The sequence below is a fragment of the Pleurodeles waltl genome, chromosome 3_1, assembly GCF_031143425.1.
Source record: "Pleurodeles waltl isolate 20211129_DDA chromosome 3_1, aPleWal1.hap1.20221129, whole genome shotgun sequence".
Lineage (NCBI taxonomy): Eukaryota > Metazoa > Chordata > Amphibia > Caudata > Salamandridae > Pleurodeles > Pleurodeles waltl.
The window spans coordinates 95,792,022-95,813,983 of NC_090440.1; the positions used below are offsets into that span (position 1 = coordinate 95,792,022).

At 46.6% G+C, this 21,962-nt stretch overlaps 1 protein-coding gene and 1 long non-coding RNA gene across 7 annotated transcripts in view; one reads left to right on the plus strand and one right to left on the minus strand.

The window, feature by feature from the left end:
* LOC138283811 (uncharacterized) overlaps positions 1 to 2,435 on the minus strand; it is a 43,319-nt gene extending 40,884 nt beyond the window's left edge. Inside the window, exon 1 of the long non-coding RNA XR_011201310.1 lies at positions 2,307 to 2,435. This is a non-coding gene — a long non-coding RNA (uncharacterized lncRNA). The remainder of the gene's footprint in view (positions 1 to 2,306) is intronic.
* Positions 1 to 21,962, plus strand: part of NAV2 (neuron navigator 2) — a 523,029-nt gene that overhangs the window by 70,808 nt on the left and 430,259 nt on the right. Inside the window, exon 1 of one of the 6 annotated variants that reach the window (XM_069221923.1) lies at positions 2,549 to 2,868. The exons of the other annotated variants lie outside the window; for them this stretch is intronic. Within the exon in view, the coding sequence (XP_069078024.1) occupies positions 2,749 to 2,868 (120 nt within the window). The 5' untranslated portion in view covers positions 2,549 to 2,748. Of the gene's footprint in view, positions 1 to 2,548; positions 2,869 to 21,962 lie in introns of those variants that run through there. 6 annotated transcript variants of the gene reach the window in all.

A 21,962-nucleotide genomic window follows, 5' to 3' on the forward strand; every position in this document is an offset into this window, starting at 1 on the left:
GCAGGCCTCTCAAGCTCTCTTCTCACAGCTTTGGGGCTTCTCCACTAAGCTGCGAAACTCCTTTGTCTTGGTTTGCTCTAAGCTGCCCCTGCATGTTTCTGACCGCTCTAAATCTAAGCTGTGCAGATTCATAAACTCCTCTCTTGAGGCTTGCTCTGATGCTGACCCTGTCGGAATCTTACCTCTCAGGACTCTGAAGCTCTCCTCACCAAGCACTGATTACCCTGTTTAGTAGCTCTCCTCTCCCGATGCTTGCTCTGCCCCTCTCTTCACAAGTTTCTAAGGTCGTCTGTCTGGAGGCTTGCTCTAAAGCAGACCTTGCAGGGTTTTGCAGGGTCTTAAACTATCCTTACCAGGCTCTGATGCTCTCCTTGTCAGGTACATGAGCTCTCCTCGCTGGGTACATGAGCTCTGCTCGCTCAAGGCTTACTCTGACCCTCTCAGTCATCACAAGGTTCTAAGCTCGCCTGTCTAGAGGCTTGTTCTGAAGCTGACCTTACAGGGCTCTTATCTTGCAGGGTTCTGACCTTACAGGACTCAAGCTATCCTTACCACGCTCTTATGGTCTCATCACCAGATACATGGTATCTCTAGGTGCATGTGATCTTGTTGAGGCTCGCTCCGACCCTCTCGTCACTGGTTTTTTGTCACATGGTTCTAAGCTCGAGGCTTGTTCTGAACCTGATCTTGCAGGTTTCCGACCTTACAGGACTCTTAAGCTATTCTTACCAGGCTCTGATGCTCTCCTCGTCAGGTACATGAGCTCTCCTCTCTAGGTTCATGCGACCGCCTCTCTTGAGGCTTGCTCTGATGCTCTTGTCACATGGTTCTAAGCTCGCCTAACTAGAGGCTTGCTCTGAAGCTGACCTTGCAGGGTTCTGACCTTACAGGGCTCTTAAGCTATCTTTACCAGTCGCTGACACTCTCCTCGCCAAGTACAAGAGTTCCCCTCTCTTGATGCTTGCTCTGACCCTCTTGTCACAGGTTTCAATCGTCACAGGGTTCTAAGGTCGCCTGTCCGGAGACTTGCTCTGAAGCTGACCTTACAGGTCTCTTATGCGTTCCTTAGCAGGATCTGACACACTCCTTTCCAGGCACATGAGCTCTCCTCTCTTGAGGCTTGCTCTGAAGCTGACCTGGCAGGATTCTGACTTTACAGGACTCATAAGCTATCCTTGCCAGGTACATGAGCTCTTCTCTCTTGAGGCTTGCTCTGACCCTCTCGTCACAGGGTTCTATGCTCGCCTGACTAGATGCTTGCTCTGAAGGTGACCTGGCAGGGTTCTGACTTTACAGGACTCTTAAGCTATCTTTACCAGGCTCTGACGCTCTCCTCGCCAGGTACATGAGCTCTCCTTTCTTGATGCTTGCTCTGACTCTCTCGTCACATGGTTCTAAGCTCGTCTGACTAGAGGCTTGCTCTGAAGCCGACATTGGCAGGGCTCTGACCTTACAGAACTCTTATTCTATCATTACCAGGCTCTGGCGCTCTGTTCGTCCGGTACATGAGTTCTCCTCTTTTGATGCTTGCTCTGACCCTCTCACCGCGGCTTTCAGTCGTCACAGGGTTCTAAGCTCCCTTGTCTAGGGACTTGCTGTGAAGCTGACCTTACAGGGCTCTTATGCTTTTCTTACCAGGCTCTGACGCTCTCCTTTCCAGGCACACGAGCTCTCCTCTCTTGAGGCTCGCTCTGAAGCTGACCTTGCAGGGTTCTGAGTTTACAGGACTCTTAAGCTATCCTTACCAGGTCCCGACGCTCTCCTCATTAGGTACATGAGCTCTCCTCACTTAAGGCTTACTCCTAACCTCTTGCCTCAGGTTTCAGTCGTCATAGGGTTTTAAGCTCACTTGACTATTTGCTTGCTCAGAAGCTGACCTTACAGGGTTCTGACTTACAGGACTCTTATGCTATCCATACCATGCTTTGATGCTCTCCTTGCCAGGTCATGAGCTGCCCTCTCTTGAGGCTTGCCCTTATTCTCTTGTCACAGTGTTTTAAGCTTATTTACAGGGTTCTGACCTTACAAGAATCTTATGCTATCCTTACCAGGCTCTGACGCTCTCCTCGTCAGGTACATGAGCTCTCCTCTCTTGAGGCTTGCTCTCACCCTCTCGTCACAGGGTTCTATGCTCGCCTGACTAGATGCTTGCCCTGAAGCTGACCTTGCAGGGTTCTGATCTTACAGGACTCTCAAGCTATCCTTGCCAGGCTCTGACGCTCTCCTCCTCAGGTACATGAGCTCTCCTCTCTTGAGGCTTGCTCTGAAGCTGACCTTGCAGGGTTCTGACTTTACAGGACTCTTACCAGGCTCTGACGCTCTCCTCGTCAGGTACATGGGCTCTCCTCTCTCGGGGCTTGCTCGGACCCTCCCCTCACAGGCTTCACCGGGTTCTAAGGTCACCTCGCCAGGCTCGGAAGCCGCACTCCTCGATCCCTGCCCCGAAGCGCTCCGCGCGCAGGGTTAATCACACCCCTTGCCTGGGATGCTGGCACGGCCCATTGAGCCCTGAATGCCCAATCTGTGCAGTGCTTGCTCTGCAGGGGGAGGGGAGCTCCGCTTGTCCCGCGCCCAGCTGCCTCCTCAAAGCTGCTCTTCGCGGTCGGTTGGAGGAGGAGGGGTCCAGGTCCCACGGCCCCTTTATGGTGCACTGAGAAGATGGAGAGGGGCGACAGGCACAGGTCCTGCCGCGGAGAGTGGGCGCCGAGGTGCAGTGCCACCACACCGGGGCCGCAGTGACCCGGGCACATGCGTGGCACGGACCGCGCTGCCTGGCCCCCTGGCAGGTGTTTTAAAGTTGCCCCCTTCACGCGGAAGATGAACGTAATGCTGTGGCGCTGGGAACAGAATAACAGTACCATGAAACTGGTAAGGACCTTTCCAGCGAGTGGGACTCATTTTGAGATTTGATTGGCATTTCTCTTCTTGGTTTCAGAGAGTCTTGGTCTGATTATGTTTCACGGGAGGGCTGAACCGCCCTCTCATCCTTCCCTACGATCCCGCATTGTTTATGTATTTAGCGAACTGGTGATTGTTTGTTTACGTAAAATAACGTTAGCAGATTTGACACAAAAAATGTAAACTGCTTGAAATTAGATTTTTTCAGGAAACAATTTTCACCAGAGCAGAAACTGTGCACAATTCTGCTTTTTGGATGCTATTGTGTGTGTGGCTTGTGGAGGGGGAGGTGGGTTGAACCCTCGGCGTGCTGGTTTGTTTAATTTACGCAGCTCAGAGTAACTTTCCCTTCTCGTTGGGCATGCCTGCGTGGGATGAGTCGAGAGAGCTGTGAGTTTTCCGATCAGGGCTATTTTTTTTGTATTTTCCACAACTGACACCCCCTCTCCCGGGAGAATACAGACAGTCACTGCTACTTAACCCTCATTGATTGCTTCTCCCATCCTCCTCACAGCAGACGACACCAAGAAGCGCCATGCTTCTGCTAAGACTGGCTTTGAAGCGCTTCCCAGACACTGTAGTCTCTGCCCCTCTCCTCCCCCGGCCCCCCCCCACCTAAGCAGCCGACTGCTCCAAGAGGCCACACAGAAAAGAAAAACAAACATTCAGTGCACCTTGTCACACACATGAATGCGTCCACATTCCTGTAACTTCAAACGTGTTGTTTGCTTAAAATGTTGAAATCTGGCATTGTGTTTGGCTATATTTGTGTGTGTGTGTATATATATATATATATATATATATATATATACATATATGTATTCTAGGTGGTTCCACCAGTTTTATCTGAGGTCCAGTGGCCCCGCCCCCTTAATATTTATTCACTTCTAGAGACGCCCAAATGCCCAGGATCTCTGCTGTGGTCCATTCACTCTTGCTAAGTTATAACATGGCTACACGTGGATGTCTGTTTACCGGCTTCCCTTTATGGTACGTCTGATGGTATCATATTAGCGAAAGAGCTTTTTTTAAGAAGATGCTAATGGTAATGGCAGAAATGCACCTGCGTCGTAAACATCCACCTTGCCCATTATGGAGCTGTTAGTTCATAGGCGTCCAATGTAGGTCCAAGATTTGAAAGTTTTGGGACAACCAATGACTATATAAGTGAATTCCACGTACATCCATTATAGCTAAATTCATTGTATGTGAATAGCCTAAATCTGGTAAGCACCAGCCACTCCTGGACTGAGGTTGGGCACCCCTGTGTTAGATGTACAAATGGTTGCTATTGTTATCCTTTGGAAAACACATCCATGTCACTCTTCCTGCTTTGTAGAGCTGCTGCCTATTTGTTGTTAGACAGATATGTTAATATTTTCACCTGATTTTGGTTTCATTAATTTAAATTAATTTCAAGTACTGTTAAGTTGTGTAACAAACATCTGTCACGTAGCTCCACGAAGCCCCCACGGAAATGTGTGCCTAACAAATACGCATGTTACCTTATCTTATTCGCTTTGCTTACATGTTCCTGGTCTATCTTGTTTGCTTCAGAATGTTATCAGTAATAAAAGGAGGGATTCCCAGCCAGTCGGTTGGCAGGGTTTGGCATAACCCCCCTGCATCCCTGGATGGCTGATGTATATTCATGAAATGTTTTCCAAAGCAAGGTTCCACCAAGCATCTTTAAGGAGTGAATAGAATAGGTTTCAAGTTGTGCGATAGGAATGTGTCTTGTGACTATATTTTAATGTCACAGTTGCAGGACATTGTAGAACTAGGAAAGGCCACCAATAAAGACCTCACAGTTGTGTCCGGACATGGATATTGAACTCGCTTGCAAGCAGATCCCCTCATGGCACTTGAGTCAGTGTTATATGTTTGTAAGCTCCTGGATTAAGAGTACTGGGAACTGAAGGAGCTTCAGTGTACCTAATGTTTTTCTAAGATTGTGGATGTGGGTGGGAACTATGCAAGAAACGGAACCACCTACCCATCAGAAACTTGTGGTACACCTATCGACCTTTGTTGCACAAACCTGACTTGTCTTGCATGGCCATGGTAGCATAGTCCTCTATAAGACTTCCAAAAGAACAGATAGGTTTGTCCAGGGCACAGACAGTATAGCTGCAGCAAGGGTGAATGGAGCATGGGGCTCTGTTGTGTAGAACAGGGGATTGTGCTTGGAGCCGTACTCAACGAGTCCATGGACATTATGCCCAGATGCCAACAATGCTTGCATTTGTGACGCTTTTAGTGAGTACCTCAACATTTGGGACTCCTTCTTCATCTTTCACAATGGCCAATCACAGCAGGGCAGCCGTAGGGTGCTTACATTCTAATTCCAGAGACCAGGGTCTGACCACCACATGGAGCTCTAACCTTTTGCCACAACATCACTTTACTATCAGGTCCTCCCTGGGCTAAATTAGGGCTCATCCTACAATGCCAATCTACTGCACTGGGACGGGACTCGCTGAGTTGGTCGTTTCGAGGGGAGACTTTGAGTTTGCTTCCCTTTGTTTTGATCTGAGGAGATAGACTGCTTCCTCTGGCCTCGGTGCCCCGTACTTTCTTGTTCAGTTGTTTGAACCAGAAGTGGACCTCACCCTTAGCATAGTACTCAGTACAGTAGCTGTTCACCTCTGCAGTCTGCAGTAGGTGAAGATGAGGTGGTCCCTAGGTGCATACAGTCGAGGCTTGTTCCAGAAGGGGTCTACATCTGAAAGTGGCAGATGGTCAGAGCATACAAGGAAAGCAAACTCTACATTTAGTTGAGACTAACTGCATAGATATCAGCAGTGGATAGTGGCCAACAGGCCTGCCCTGACTTTCTATTCCTCTGCTTGCTGAGCCATACCATAGGCTCGCTCGCTAGCCTCCCACCACAAAGCCCATGTAGTTGTTCCATTTCCCCGTCTACTACAAATACAGTAGGCCCTACTGTTCTCCCGCCTCCAGGTCCACAGTCATCCCATTCGCCTGCCTGTGGTAGGATCACACACTCAACTTGGCTCCAGCTCTTCTCGCCTCAGCTTTCAATGACAAATCCGTTGCAGTTTTCTTTCCCCCAAACTGCAAGTCTTGCTCAGCAGGAGCCTAAACTGGGCTTCATTCCCTGCTGCGGGAAAGAAGCAAACAGCGAAATGTTTCTTGGTGTCTTGTTTGAAGACCAGCAAGGGCGGAGAGGTCAAAGAGAGGCCTTTTGACTGTTTGCATCCTTGTCTAAGCCATCATCCTCGCATACACACATGGGGAGTGTTCTGAGTCACGAAAGGAGCACAGGGCTTTCACATGCACAAAGGGCTTGTAACACAGGTGTGCAAGGTGTTTTCTTCAGAGATGCAAATGTGTGGACATAGATTTTCCAGTGTGCTGCTGGGTCTCTGCATGCAGCCGGAGGGGATGGGACCATGGAGAGAATGTTTTCATAAGCAAAGAGGAAATCGTGCAATTCAGCCATCATCTGTGACAGGTTGATAGCTACGTGAAGACTTGTGTCTGTTGTTACTTTCGGTAGATAACTTGTGTTTTATGTAATTCTTGCTGCGGTGATCTTACTTCTACATAGCGCATTCTGCCATAGACTTGTATTTTACATAGCGCTTGCTGCCACATGCTGTGGCTTGGTTATGCCTGGAATAATATGTTATTATCAAACTTAATAGATTCATTTTGTCAACCTCTGACTGCTGAACGGACAAACTAACCATAATGAGATTCTGAATAATGACCTTTGGGTTAGTCACAGATTTCTACAAAGTGCACTAACCCTCTGAACTCTCTTAGGTGAAGCACTGGTCTGTCTGCTGCGATATATCACAAGGCTCTGCTGATTATTCAAAGGCACATGGTCATACTATGCTGCGGAGAACTAAAAAAATGTCAGAACTCACACTGAAAGCAGAGCGAGTTTCTCACATTGCCTGGCACTGGGTCACAAGATGTTGATACTACAAGCACATCTAATCCATCAGTCAAAACAGAGATACAGTGATGGAGAGACGGGAAATGAAGTTTGAGATATACAGATGGAGGGGTTTCAGAAACATATGTAGGGAGAAAAGGTAGAGAGAGGCTGCAGAGGAAAATGATGTCAAGGGAAGAACAGGAGACTGAGACACTTACAGGGCCACTCCCCTTCCACAGATCTTTGACGTTATTAATTCACAACAATCTCACTCTCTTTATTCATTTTTCTGATGCAAATTGAAACCAGTGCTGACAACCATTGGCAAGTTACTAGAGCTGGTTGGTTTAAGGTGTATGCATGCATGCCAACAATTTAAAACTGTAGAGTGAAAGATTGTGAAAAAATAGAGGGGATGTTTTTTCACCATCTCCTTATATTGCAGCAGAAGTGATTTTAAGCTTGAGATGCAGATAAAACACAGCCATTTTGTGGCTTAAAAAACTGTCTCCTACATTAGTCGGGGGTCTGTTGGCATGTATGTGTATGTATTAATTATTGTGTGATATGCTTGGATATACTGACAGAAAACTCACACCCAAGTAGCTGTCGGGTAGCAAACTATGTAAAGTACATGATTTGAGTTCACATCTTTTAAGCTGTTCCCTAAGTATATAGACCATACCTCCTTGAAAATATTTGTAGTTACTTTTTTGGCCACACCCATTTTAGAGACTCCCCCCAACATTTTTCATTCTAATTAAAGCACTGAATATGAGGGGGAGGCTTTCAGACAGTAATGAGCCATCCATGAGGCTTGACAGAATTATTTGGTGGTCCTAAAACAGCCTGACACAGCAACAAACCCTGCCTTCTAGCATGAAGGGCTGTGGCGGTCGCATCTCTGGGCCTGTGTTGCAGGGAGCGCGCGTTAGCACAGGCTATCTGCAGTCCTTCATCCCAGTTGAAAGTCCTGGGGTGATGCAGAGCGGGCCTCTTAATACGCCAGAAGAGCTTTCTGTCTGGAAAGTAAGATTTCAGACATCAAGTAAAGACCAGTAGCTCATGGTCTCAATCATTATTAACCAGATATTATTATTAAACTAGCTTATAAAATGCTGATTCTTCCACCTGAGAAGACACTGTTAAGAACAGATGCCTCTCCTGAGGACCACCAATGCTATGTGTCTCCAAAGTTAGACAGAAAAACTAGACCATAAGAATTTGAACCTGTGACCTACAGGCTACATGCAGATCTCTGCAACAGGTGCATTTACTCACTCAGTTACGGCTGCAACCGCTCATAATTTAGCAAAGGTTCCAAGCGGGAGCTGCTATGCTGCATTTGATGCTAAGCAATCCAGGCTGCCATTTAACATTGTGCGCATTATTGGAAATGATATAATTGTTGTGCTAATGATGAACTAATCTAGCTAATGGTAACATTTATAATAATTGCTATCATTCGTGCACATTTGTCGGATATGCATTTCATCACTTTCCATTTGTTTGGTGTTATTATTACAACCAGTAATAATTATTAGGATGATGATAATTGCAGTAGCATTTTGTCGGTGATGTGTTTTTCATGCAGGGGTTCCTTGGTGCGTGCCATCTGCCCGGCACACGTGCTCGCCTCTGTGCGCATGCGTCGTTTTGAATTGTCGCGTTGTTTTCATTTAAAGCCGGAACTGCTCTTTTCGCTTCCGCCCGCCCTTTTCGGCGGAGGGCCGAGGCTTTGGCTGGAGAGAGCGCGCGAGGGCAGTTGTAACCCAAGCAGTGCTCCTTGTTAGGGGCAGCAGCGCCATTACACCAGGGGTGTAATAATGAGATGTAACCCGAGAGAGCTGGGAGCAGGGCCCTTCTCTGAGCTCGGATTGTTATCTCTACGTGCCTGCAAGCAGACACCAGGCGGGTGAAAGAAGGTGTGAGCTGTTTTACAAGCTATCAGGTCCCATGCATTGTTTCACCAGCACAGGCGAGTGTACAGGGAGGTCACCTGCAGCAGCTCCCACGAGAGTATTTTAGGAAAGTCCTGACCACTGGGGTGTGAAGCATAGGTGTAAGCTCCCCCCCCCCCCCTCGGACCAGTAGTGCTGATGGGTTCAATGTACTGGAGAATGCAGACCCCTTCAAAGTTACTGGCCTTCTCATTCCTAGATTGTGATTTCTGAAAAACTCCAGCCCAGGTGCAATTTTGCTTTGTTTAGCCTCAATTCTAGGGCAGCGCGTACCCTAATTCAAGCTTTCGATGTGTTTCTTTTTGTGCACAGACACACTATTTACAAGTATGTGCGCACCCAAAGGTATGTGTGTACACGTGCCTGTGGGCAGAAATATCAATAAACCCACAGATAGCTGCGCATCTATACTAACAAAATTTCAAATCCACCAGCCAATCAACATTCAGGATGCCATGAACAAAGATGAGCACACAAACCGGCAGTTTTGCACCAAGACTAATAGACATGCTTCCATGTGCCTAGATGCCCTTTTTTCTGGTAGACATGCTGCCTAGACCAGCATCAGATATGCAGGCATTCGTGAACACTGATCAACAAAAGTGTATAGCACTTTGTTGCTTTACACTTATGTTTGCAGTGTCATCTTAAGGCTTTTAGGTGCCCCAGGCAAATATACTTTGGAGCCCCCTGTAGTAATAAACTTTGAATTTTATTACTCACTTTTGTGCTGCTTGTAGCCCGCATGATGGCGAGCAACCTTTTGGAAATGGGTTTCACACAAAACAGCTGAAATATGTCTTTCCGAGGACCCCAAAAATCATTTAGATGACAGTTGGCAAAGAGAGACAGAGGGAGTGGTAGGCTGAGAGAAGAAGAAGAGAAATAATGATATTCTAATGCACAGACATGCGCCAAAGGGAGATAGTTTACTTTCCCAGGGGACCCTGGGCAATTTCCCACGGTGCTTATGCCTTAAAAGGTCACTGTATGTTTGGACTATATAACTCACATACATATATATAAACACAATGGGGTGGGAGAGCTGGATGGATTGACAGACAGAGGGTCCACCTGATGTGGGACCTCTTGAGACCTACAAGTGAGCTGCGAGGTGTACTGGGGCTCTGTAAGCCTTAGATGGGAGCTCAGACTAGGGACCGGTCACATCAGGGTTCCTATCTCTGGATGACCCAGGGCTACCTGGATTGCTGCTGTATCCCTCAGGCAGCAGTATAGGCCACAGTTAGTGAGCCTCTGTCACAGGTAAGATCCTTCTGTAGTGGCAGACGTGGAGGCTTAACGGGACTTGCCAGTTATCAGGAAAGGCTGCTGTGTGACAATGCACCACAATGCAAAGTAATTTATTGGTACAGTAAGACAGACTGGTGTACACAAACTGATACATAACCAACAATTCGATACATTGCTATCCCAGGCCATTTCCTGAGCAGTGTTGTCTCTGTCCTCACTTCTGTGCCCATCACTGCTGTTTGCAGTATTTCGTCAGGGATGTGGCAGGCATTTAGGTGGTCATTCCGACCTCGGCGGTCTTTTCTTCAGACCGCCGAGGCCGGGGGAGACAGAATACCGCCATTGCCGGCGGTATTGGAAATGGCACATCAACATTGCCGCCGGCTCGTAATAGAGCCGGTGGCAATGTTGATGTGCAGCGGGTGCAGTAGCACCCGTCGCGCATTTCACTGCCCTTCGGGCAGTGAAATGCGCGATGGGGCTATGCCTGGGGGCCCCTGCACTGCCCATGCCAAGTGCATGGGCAGTGCAGGGGCCCCCAGGGCCCCCCCCAGTCCCCTTACCGCCAGCCTTTCAATGGCGGTGTTTACCGCCACGGACAGGCTGGCGGTCGGGGACTCATAATCCCCAGGGCAGCGGTGCTTGCACCGCTGCCCTGGGGATTATGCCCGCCAGGCGGAAGCCTGGCGGGAAAGAGGAGGGGCCGGCGGTCTGACCGTGGCTTTTCCACCACGGTCAGAATTGCTGGCGGAACACCGCCAGCCTGTTGGCGGTGTTACCGCCAACATAACGCCGGCCGCCAGGGTCGGAATGACCCCCTTATTCTTCTGGTGTGTTTTTTTTCTTCAGAAAATCTTAATTTTCCTGTCAGAATCCAAGGAAACAAGTCCTGAGTGCTTTTTTGTTGGGAGCAGACACAACGTAGGTGGTTACTTTTCACATGACACGCCGGGCAGATTCTGGCCGGCAGGGGTTGATCAGTATCTGGTAAATACTCTCCTTACAGCACGTGGTCACCCACACTTCTGTTTGGTGAGCATTTGCATGTGATTTGCATTATATACTTCAGTCAGGTGTTCTGCATGTTGAAAGTTCTTGCAAGGGACCTGCACTCTTCTAGCCTGTTTAGCGGTGCAGATATCGGAGACTGTTTGAGACTGAGAATCTTGTCTTACGATTTGCAACCACAGGATGCTGCAACCTGTAGGCCACACACACAAGCATGGCTAGGCCATGCACCGTCTTCTGTGTACAGGACAGGCTTAATATACTCAGCAGTAATGGAAAAGACCTAGAAGAGTGTGTGTGGGCGAGAAGTTGGCCAACAGAAATGCCTGTGGACTCTGGCAGGACAGGCCCTGTTCCAGTTTTACAGCTTCAGAGTAGGAGACTTTGAGCCTGATTTAGATTTAGGCGGACGGGTTACTCCATCAAAAGGAAATAATGGGATTGATATTCCGCCGGATGGGATTTCCAACACCCTTGTGACGGAGTTACACGTCCGCCAAAATCTAAATCAGGCCCCGATCTTTTTTGTATTTTCATATTCAAATTCCATTTCCTGTAGGGCATAATATAGGAGGCCAGTATTTTTTGAGATTTTCAATATTTGTTAGAGAGGAAAACCAAGACACAGATATTTGGCTGGAATGACGCGGTTTGGGCGGTATACAGCATAGATGGCATCATGAGTGCTGCACATTGTGCTACAGAAGGGGTATTGACACATAACCACAGTCTTCGTGGACCGGTACACCTCAGCTAGAAAAGATTGTGCAATAGCAGGGAACTGCAATAGGAGTAAAACAAATCTGGTTGTTACAGCCTTCAGTGATGACTGGGGCTCAGGGATGTGATAGTGCACCCAGGTCATCACCGTTCGCCGGAACGTCACCATATGCAATGGTCCTCACTGTGTGTGATGGTCGTCGTCACTATCCTCCAACCAGTGTGCACCACGGTCATGGTGGTGGGGTGTAGTTGAGAATCTACAGCACAGTTTTGAGTGAACCCTGTGATCGTTACTATTCCCGGTAGTCATAACTGCGACCTGCGGTCACACGCTACTATTAATTTACCAGGATAATAGTTTTGCTTTTTCATGTTTGTTTTTATTCTACCAGCCATTTCGCAACCAGGCGTGAAAACAAACCAATCTATTCTACAAACATGTTTTGATGGGTCACCTTTCACGCCTTGCACAAACTTACGCTTGGCTATGATCCAGGCCCTACCAGCGGCTGTTGCATCTCCCAGGCTCTTAGTTATATATTTTTGAATTCTAAAACACTAGTAGGTACCTCAGTACCTCTAACCCCCCCCCCCGGTGTGTAGATTTGGCACCTGGTATGTGGTAAATAGGGGTAGTATATGGGTAAATGGTAGTCTGAAGCGTGCCAGTAAAGGGTAGTGCGGAGTGCTGGTGGCATGAGGGTAGCTGGGGGCACTGGCAATGAGTGGGCAACATGAAAATAATTGTTATGTGGCAGTGTCTGGAGCCCTGGCAGTGAAGAGCTCTGGTGGTTTGTGTCTAGAGTGAAGGTTGATGATACAATGACAACCTAAATCGTCGGCAGATCGATGGCAACTTAAAGACCTAGCGATTTGATGCCAACCTAGTTTGTGTTAGTTCTTTGCCATTCTGGAGCTCCGGCAGTAGTCAGGGCTTTGAATAGGCAGGAGCAACCTGGTACCGAGTCCCTGCACTTCTTTAATTTTAAAGGAACAGCACCTGCACTTCTCAGCACTTCTGCAGTACATTAAATGGGAGAGTGGAACTTCTCCAATGTAATGCAAACAACTAGTGTAGATAGTGAGTACCAGCACCTCTGTGTTTCCATTTAAAGCACTCGCAGTAGGAGGGAGTTCTAAAGTCTTGATGGTATGAGGTTCGTGGGCAACCAGGACCACTAGAAGTAAGAGGGTTGTGTGGAAGAGTGATTGTGCCAGGCGGGACTGCAATTCAGGGGGTTCAATGGCATTCTGGATTCCTGGCTGTTTCAATGGGGCACAGAGTGTACTGGGGCAGCCTGCAGTTCTTGCGTTCCAGTAAAGCCTGGAGCCTTCATGGCACGAGGGTGGTCGGGAACCCTGGAGGCATAAGGTGTGAGTCCAGCCAGGAGCACTGCTAGTCTGAGGGCTACCTAGAAAACTGGAATGAAACAGCCAGCCTGGAGTCCTGGATTCACGCTGGTACCCCTGGTGGTTTGGAGGCAACTTGAAGCCTTTTCAGCGCTTCATGTTTGGATGTGATCACGGGGTGAGTGTTGACACAGCAATGAAAAACACCTGGATGCTTCCAGAGAAAGCTCGCCGCCACCCACAAAGCCATGCTATAAATGTAGAGGAAGTGCGTGGTGTTGAGTCAGCCCTAGGCGCTCTGCACTGGTGAGCATCACAGCTCATACCTTGCGGCGCACGTGCCCTTGGACACCCTGAATCACCCAGACTTCGGAGCTCTGGGGGAAGTGTGGGCTTGGGTCCCAGTCAGCGATGACGGACGGGTCTGGATTACCATAACTCCTGGTTTGTCTGAACCTGTTTTTTTTCTAAAAGTTTTCCTTTTTGATGTTGGCTTCTGTTTCCTTTGAAACAAAACTATGTTTTTGCAGATTCTACTGGATGGGCTATTTTGGAGGGGTGCTTTCTTCCCGAAGCTTTTAAAACTTAAATGGATTTGGAGTTGCATCTTTCCGGGGGCACCTGTCAAGAGATTGACAAGTGGAAGGACATCTGTTCATTTTGAAAAGAAACTTTAACTTGATATCCATTCGCTGAAACTAAAGTGGTTGAGTGGACCGTACCAAGTGCAGCCGCAGGAGCAGGGGTCGCCTTTCCAATACGTGCACACCATGAAATATCAGGAGACGTGTTGTCTGTGGTGTTGGTTGAGATTTGGGCTCCACTGAGCTAGATCTATGTGGTTATTTTATTTTTTATTCAAACCTGTTTTATAAACCACAAAATCTTCCCCAGCGGCCTTCAGTGCACTATACATACGGAAGGAGCACAGTGCGGTAACAATTCAGTGGGCACAAGTTTTGTGTAAAGGGATGTTTGATTTTGTTTTTACCATGAACCTAAGCAGTACATTGAGTGGAGAGCATGTGGTGAACCCTAATAGGGCTGCCTGACTTCAGACTTAGTAAAGTATACAAAAAAGTGATGGATGGAATGCTTGAATTAATCTCGGCCACCGGTAATAACTCAGGGCCGCATCCCAATCCATTGGTATTATGAACACCATCTCATCCATCACCTTGTTACTTGTTTCAGGCTTAGAGCATAAGCTGAGTTCTATATAGGTGGATATAGAGAAGAGGTTTTTATAGAGGCAGAGAAATCAGCTTAGTTAGAGAATAGAAATTCCAAATTGGATAAAACGCAGTCATAGTAATAAGCTACTTTTAAGAGGAGAAGCATTTTTCTGGTGTAGTGCTGAGAAACAGGGTTTTAATGATAAAATAATATATATGGAGAAGTATTCACGGTCAAGAATCTTTTAAAACGCATGTCTTCTCTTAATGGAACGTATCTATTTTTTCCCCCTTTAGCCGTCAGTTTTAACCGCTAGACTTTTCAAAAATTAGTTTAGAATTGTGTCTGCACATTGAAATCCAAACAGGTTGTTCTGTTGAAGGAGATTTGTGCTTGAACAGAGCTGAACTCTGTGCACCGTAAAATGATGAATTTATCTGATGAGTTTATCTGAGTACTACGCAGGCCTTAAATAAGCACAGGTAACAGAAACTATCCTGACCAAAATACGTCAGTTGAACTTCTCACTGACCTTATTTGTAAATAATTTCTTTAACCTTTCTCTTGCAAGAATAAATTACATGTCAACCCAATTTGATAAATGCATCTAGCTCCTCCGAATTTCCCATTGTTTACATTCTCCAGGATAAGAAGGCAAATCCCAGCAGAGCATATAGCTCCTACTAATGTACAGCAGCAGCTTGCTGAGGTTACAGGGGACGGGGCGGGGTGGCATGGGGGGAGGGCAGGGCGGTAAAGAAATTTTTATTTAAAAAATAAATAAGATAAACTTACCTCCACGACGCTTCTCGCCGCACCGCTCCTCTCTTCCGTTCTGCAGACAGGCACAGGTACCCAGCCTGGCCTGCACCAATCCTGACGCTGCTCAGAGCAGCGTCAAGATTGGCTGGGAGCGCCCAGCCAGGGCACCCCTAGGCAGACTGGGAGCCTGTGCAGGCTCTCTCCAGCCCGGCAACTGTGTTGCTGGACCGGAGACCGCCTTCTGCGCATGTATGTTTGGCCGGCACGTGACGGTCGGCCAAACATACATGGCACGTGAGTGGGGTGCACAGTGCACTCCCCTCACTGCTCGTCACCCCATGGCCCGCCCCTTTTACAAGGAAGGGACTATAAATGTAGTTTATTGTCCCTTCCTTGCAAAAGGTTTGTAGCTTCTGCTGCTGGCGGGGGGGGGGGTTGACGCTCCGCCCACACGGAGAAGCCACCACTGCTAATGTACCACTTCAAACCATTTGTTAATAGTGAGTTACTGCTTAGAGACCTACTAAAAACTCTTGAAATATATTGAGTTTCAGTTGTCTTCAGAGAGCTTCCTCCTTCTCTTGTGGGCCTTGGACTCCAGCCTCCAATCCCTTAGAAGTCCATGCACCACTTAAAAAACGAGGTTTCCCCATTTGACAAAGCAAAACTTGCTAAGTTTGTTTGAATTCCTCACTACTTCCACCCATATAGATTGGATTCCTCACTACTTCCACCCATATAGATGCATGTTTTCAAAAAACCTCTTTCTAAATGGCCTCTTTTTCTTCCTAATCGGCCAATCGTATTCAGTACATTGGTGTACTCAATTTTGTTTTCTACACCAACACAAAATAAATGGGAATTCAGCTGAAATTAAATCTTCAGGTGATCACATGTGAGGAATTGGCTGCTTTGGTCTTCAGCCCCCAGTTATGCAGATTCATCTTTCTATCTGCTGTTGAAATGCTTCCTGTCCCATTTTTAGGTCTTGGCAGCAGACAGCATTAGCTGTGTTTCCCATACATATCATATTCATAGTATGGGCTTAGGTCAGCCCCCTGCTCGTGATTGGATGGCTTTGTTGTCCATCTCTGGTGTATGCTCTTGATTAGATGATATTGCGCCCTATTTTTGTGTTTGCTGTGCTCCTGGACCATTTTGGTTTCACAGTGCTCTGACTGGGTGTGTTATATCCTTCCTTCACTGCCTTCAGACGGACTCCTATTTTGTCTTCAAGTATCAGGCCTTCCTGGGTGTGCCTGTGTTTCCTTGCTCTCCCCCGCTTTGTTTCTTTTATTTTTTATGTGGGGCCAGCAGCTTCAAAGTGCTACCTCATCTATTTACACATCCTTTATATTTCTCTGCTCCTTGTCCCGCTCTCTTTTATTTATTTTTTTTACAATTACTCTTCTGCAGCAAAGTGCAAGCTGGTTTCTCTCCCCCCTCCACCCCAGGGAGCAATTTTTCTTTATTTAAAAAAAAAAAAAAAAAAAAAATTTAACGTATTTGCTGTGAGAACTTGGTCGCAGTGTTAAACTATCAAATACAGAAGGCTGTCATGCATTATGATGCATGTGTTAATGCACACCTGCCTGATGATGCATGACATGCGCACAAATTTAAGCCCATGCACATTGAACACCATTTTGGAATGGGTTTTCCTTAGTACAGTGGTTCCCAACCTGTGGTCTGTGTCAGAGCCAGACTGAGGGCGCGAAAATTATATTGCATTTGAAAATTCACCTCGTAAAAGTGCGCTGGATAGATTATTGCGGTGTGCCTGCTTTCTCTTTAATTAACACATGGCTCCCCTTGCTGCTAGGAGGGCATGTTTGTAATGCGCTTATCTCCCAGCGCCTTCTGGGCTGAATCAGAGGGAAACTGCATCGAACCAGGCTGATTTGGAAGTCATGTATTTGACCGAGTCTCAATCTGCAACTGCCAGAAGTTCTCTCTCGTGGAAATTAAAATTAGGCATCTGTGTAGGTAGCTCCTGAAAGCTGTGTTTGGGCGCTAGAGGAGCAATGCTAATTAGTTTTCAAGATAAAGGAGTGGCTTGAAATTAAAATATGAAACTTTTTCCTTGTAAAGAATAACAGCTCTGATGTTTCAGTGCCAGCTGGCATTGCGCAGGCTGTACGGGCGGGGAAGGAGGCACTTCTTGTCTTACTGAAGTTGGACAGCTTCTGGTTCTCTTGTCGGTTTTGCATTTTCTGCTTTTCACGCACATTGGTGATTGACAGTTAACAATGGGCAGTTGATGCTTTGACCTTTATTTAGTGCTCTTTGGCCAGCTATCAATGGCTGAACAAAGGTGCAGATTAACAAGATTGTTGAGTCTGGACCAGTAGTTTTCTGAAGTGTTATGAAAGAGGCCATGGTTTGAATGGGCATGAAGGTGCCCTTGGCACTTCTCTCCAGAAGGCTATGGAATGGAGCTAATTCATCCGCCTCCTACAGCTGAGGGGGCATGGTACGTGAGGTAGGTAGTCTTGCTACCCCCATGCTGCATGTGTTATATCTGTTCTCAGGGTGCATGGAAGATTCCTTGTAGCAATGGTGTCCAGCATTGGTCCACGAGGGCTGGATCCATGGTATATTTTCAGGTTATCAACTAGAGATACATTTTCATCAAATGACACTCCAGGAGATTAATTTGCATGCACAGCGGATTTCCTGAAACCATTGTGTGGATGCTCCTTTTAAAGGAGCAGTGTGGTATCTGCCCACCAATTACCATTGTTAGATGGGCAGGATGCGGGGCCCTTTCAGACAGAACTGGCATGCCAGAGGGCCGCAAACCCAGACTGCTAGCTAACCACAGAGCCATGCAAAACCCAATCTGGACATTTCCTCCATTAAAACCAGACCAGTGCTTTCTGCAAGACTCACGAAAAGAGCACACATTCCCAGCTACTCAAAATTTCGCTCAATACCAGAACACACCCTGATGGCCTTGCAGATTATCAGTATTGATCCTTGCTAATTTGCACATTCTGTCCATCACATACCAAGGCGCGTTTAAGGTTTTAGTTTGCCACACACGTCTTTAGCACCCGGTCCTTGGCTGTGACCAGAAAGTGCTAAAATGTTACTGCTGTGCTGGATGTAATGCTGCCTTTCTACCAGGCGTCGCAAACCTAGAATGCGAACTTTCTGGTTATTCCTGCCATTGTCAACATCTATGAAAGGTGGGATGGAGAGGTTTTCTGACCTAAGACTGTTAAACTTAATCCTTGGCGGAACTCTCGCCTGTACAGTGCATAATGTGTTGCGTGCTAAAGCAAATCCACGGGTGTTGTTGCTCACATAGGCTGGAAAAGGTGTCTGTACCTGTCACATGTCTAATCATGCACAGTTGTTCATTGTTATTCTCTTCACATCAGGGCCACCCACTCAAGTATTATACAAAATTGGGTAACCAAGCATCTGCTGTGGGCTATGTACACTGGCATGCTGTTAGGAGTCTTTCTTCTGCAGCTATGCAAGTTGACACTTTGCAGACTGGCATGCTGTTGGGAGTCTTTCTTCTCCAGACACACAAGTTGAGCTTATTACTGCACCCAGTGACTGCTAAGAACTTTTTGAAACAAGTTTAGTGTGATCAGCCTGGTGCATACAAAGCTTTCTATGAGTGATTGGCAATTACTATTTACCCTCTTAAAAAATAGAACAAATAATCCTGCCAATAATTAAAAAAATATCTAATTTTGAAACCACAGATAATGGAACACCAAATAGATTTCTCTCCTTTGAACCCAAGTACCTCAACTCCTGAATCTTCACTACTGAGGATCAGAGGCAATATGTTAATGTCACAGTAATATTTGCCCGGAATGCTCCTAGAACATTCCAGGCAGCATGGCGCATGACAGTATCTGCCAGTCTGCACTACAGAACTCTCCTTCAAGTGTCAGCTTCCTCTAAGTCTCAGTAAACTGCACAGATGAGAAACTGAACAAGCATTGGGATAGCCAATAGATCTTGCCTTTGGGGCCTATTGGCTTTGTCGATGCTTTTGATGCTGGACAGAATCCCCGATGCTGGGCTCCAGGCATAAGTCGAGAAAAAACATTTTTAAAAGCCTATGACTCGGCCGACTGAGTCGTTTTATAGGCACGTGCCTACGAAATGACAGGGTTTTTTTTCCTTTTATTTACTAATCTGAGTTAGATCTGTAAACAGAACCACAAAAGTGGAGCAGCTAGTTTTTTTTTAAGTGGGCAAGGAAAAGCAACCAGGAGGGTGGGAGGCAGAAGCAACACAGGACCTGACTGGGGGAGCAGCATGGAGGGGTGGGGAGCAGAAGCATTACAGAAGGCAGGGGGTGGCGGAGGCAACACAGAGGGTGTACGCTAGTGAGAGCAATACTGATGGTTCTGGAAGCAACACGGAGAACAGGAGGGAATTACACGACTCAGAGATGGAGCAATATGGAGTTCTGGGGGGATAAGAGAAGCACGTGGGCGAGAGAGAGCAAAGTTGAACTGGGGGTATAACCACACGAGAAAGAAAACATTGTGGGGGGCAGAAGCATACAAGGATGAGCATACCCATGGAGGGGCGCAGGTGAGAGCAACATGGAGCACGGTCAAAAGGGAAAGAAAAGTACGAGGGAGGCAGCTGAAATTCATGCACTCTCTCTCTTGATCAAAAATGAAAAAAGTAGTCCTTGAAAGTAAGCACTGTAAGAGTACAAGTAATGAGGCCATGCTCCAGGGGTGGGAAAAAATTAGAAAAGGAAGGAAAGCTCACACAAGCTAAGAAATAAAAAAGCATTTAAATTAGTGGCAATAAAGCTGACCAGTGGTAAGCAATGGGCGGGCTTAAGCCCAGTGTAAAGAATACGGTAGACTTAAAAATGATAATTAACTAAATGTCCTGGAGTAAAAACTAAAGAGACCATTGAAATACTACAAATCACCCTTTCTGCTGAATTTATGAGGAAGCCATTTTTAAGTTTATAATCCATCTGTACTTTTACAGATCTTAGCACCTTTGGCAAATCACACATGGCCAATTAACAATAATTACAATAATGCAATACAGTAGCGCTTATTTTTATAATTTGTAATGGGCGAGTGAGACAAGACATTATACATACTGGACACCACTTTTATGCTAGGTCTAGTTTATATATGCTTTAAAATATTGAGGAGTGTCTCTTTAGGCCTTGTGTCTTTTGAGGTTTTGCGTTAGCCAGAACTTTTTGATTTTACCAAAGTAATATATGTGATGTATTTACTCATAGGGGCTTTTAGACAGCCTTTTTTGTCCATTGGTTCATGTCAGCCACATTTTGCATCTGCCCACTACAGCATACAGCATGGAGGAATGGGTCATCTCACTTCACCCATTGGTTAACCTCACAGTGAGGGATGGCATTGTGCTCTTTCGCAAGGGGCACATCCACATGTAAGCTAGTTTCCTTAATTGCCAGGGACTACTATGGCAATGTGTGCTTTCTGAGGCTAAACAAATCTTTTTGCATCAAGTCATTGGTTTGTGTTTAACGTTAAGGAGTGCCCGGCAACTTCCCCAACATTAAAGTTTTGCAAAAACCATAACAAAATAAGCATTTACAAAGCCAAAAGGCGGGCACCCAACTCCGGACCTATTGGTTTTGCCAATGTTTGTTAAATTTGTTAAACGTGTGCACAGAATTTTAAAAGAACATTTTTTAATATTTTATTAAACATATTATCCTAGGAAAGGGATTCGAATACCACAGCCTCAAATTAAGGGTACATAAACACGAACAAATGTATTCGATGGTGCAAATTGTTGCAGTTCTATTTGCTGACGTGTTTGCTGTTTTATGATGCTTGCTAGTCGGGAAGGCAGCGCAGAGAGGGCCAAGGCCGACTTTGAGAGCGCTACACAAATCTACATCCCAGTTTGGGTTTGATTTCCACAAATTTACCGGATAAGCGGACGACGCGTACACATAGCTCTTGGTTACCCTGCCCAGATAGCGCTGCCTCATTTCGACCGCCCCAGCTGCCCACAAACGCTTCCCCCTGAAGCAAACAAAAGTGGGGGCAGATTATAGAAACCTGATAGCATTATCTGTCCGGAGAGGGCCCACAGACCTCATAAGAAACGGTAAAAGTCCGTTCCAGTCAGAGGATTACGCGCAATTAGCCCGGGCTGCCTCTGAGTAGATAGGACAGCTGTCTCGGAGGCAGTAAACCAGTAATTTGGTTAGGGCGATAAGAATTGGCCTCCATTTATTTTGGCATAAAGTGTGTTAGCCCAGAATTTATTGCACATTATCCCTCGTTCATCTCTAGACCCACTTATTTCCCAATCAGTCAATTCAATGGGGAATCGCTCCCCCAACAAAGGGGGCTCGTTGCACAACTGCCGGCCTCCATTAAATTAACTGGTTTTAAGAGCTGCTGGGGACATCTGCCCCACCAAAGAGGCCACCCGCGCCTTCCACTAGGCCCAGTCTGCGTCACTTCTGCGCATGCGCTTCATCCGGGCTCCTGCTTCAAAGGAACGGAAGGGCTGCCAACAAAAACCATAACTGTGCTGTATTTGTGAGGATTTTAGAAGATTAGCATTAAATACCGGCTTAGTCAGCAGTACGTGCAAATGGGCTTTACTGCACCGGGAAGGGGCACAGATCAGACGTTTTCATTTCTTTGCCCTCACTTCCAGAGATTTCTTGGAGTTGGCGGTGAGGTGTTTGCCCGTGACCTTGACAGATATTTCAAACATCAGAGTATGTTCTTTTGACGTCTTAAGTCCCATTCTTTTTCACTTGCCCAAGAAACAAGCATTGGCAAAGCCAGTGGGTCTGGGGTTGGCAGTCAGCCTTTTAACTTTATCAATGCTTGTTTTATTTTGTCACGGTTTTTGTAAAAGTTTATTGTTGTGCAGCTGCCAGGACTTCAAAAACATTTTAAAAA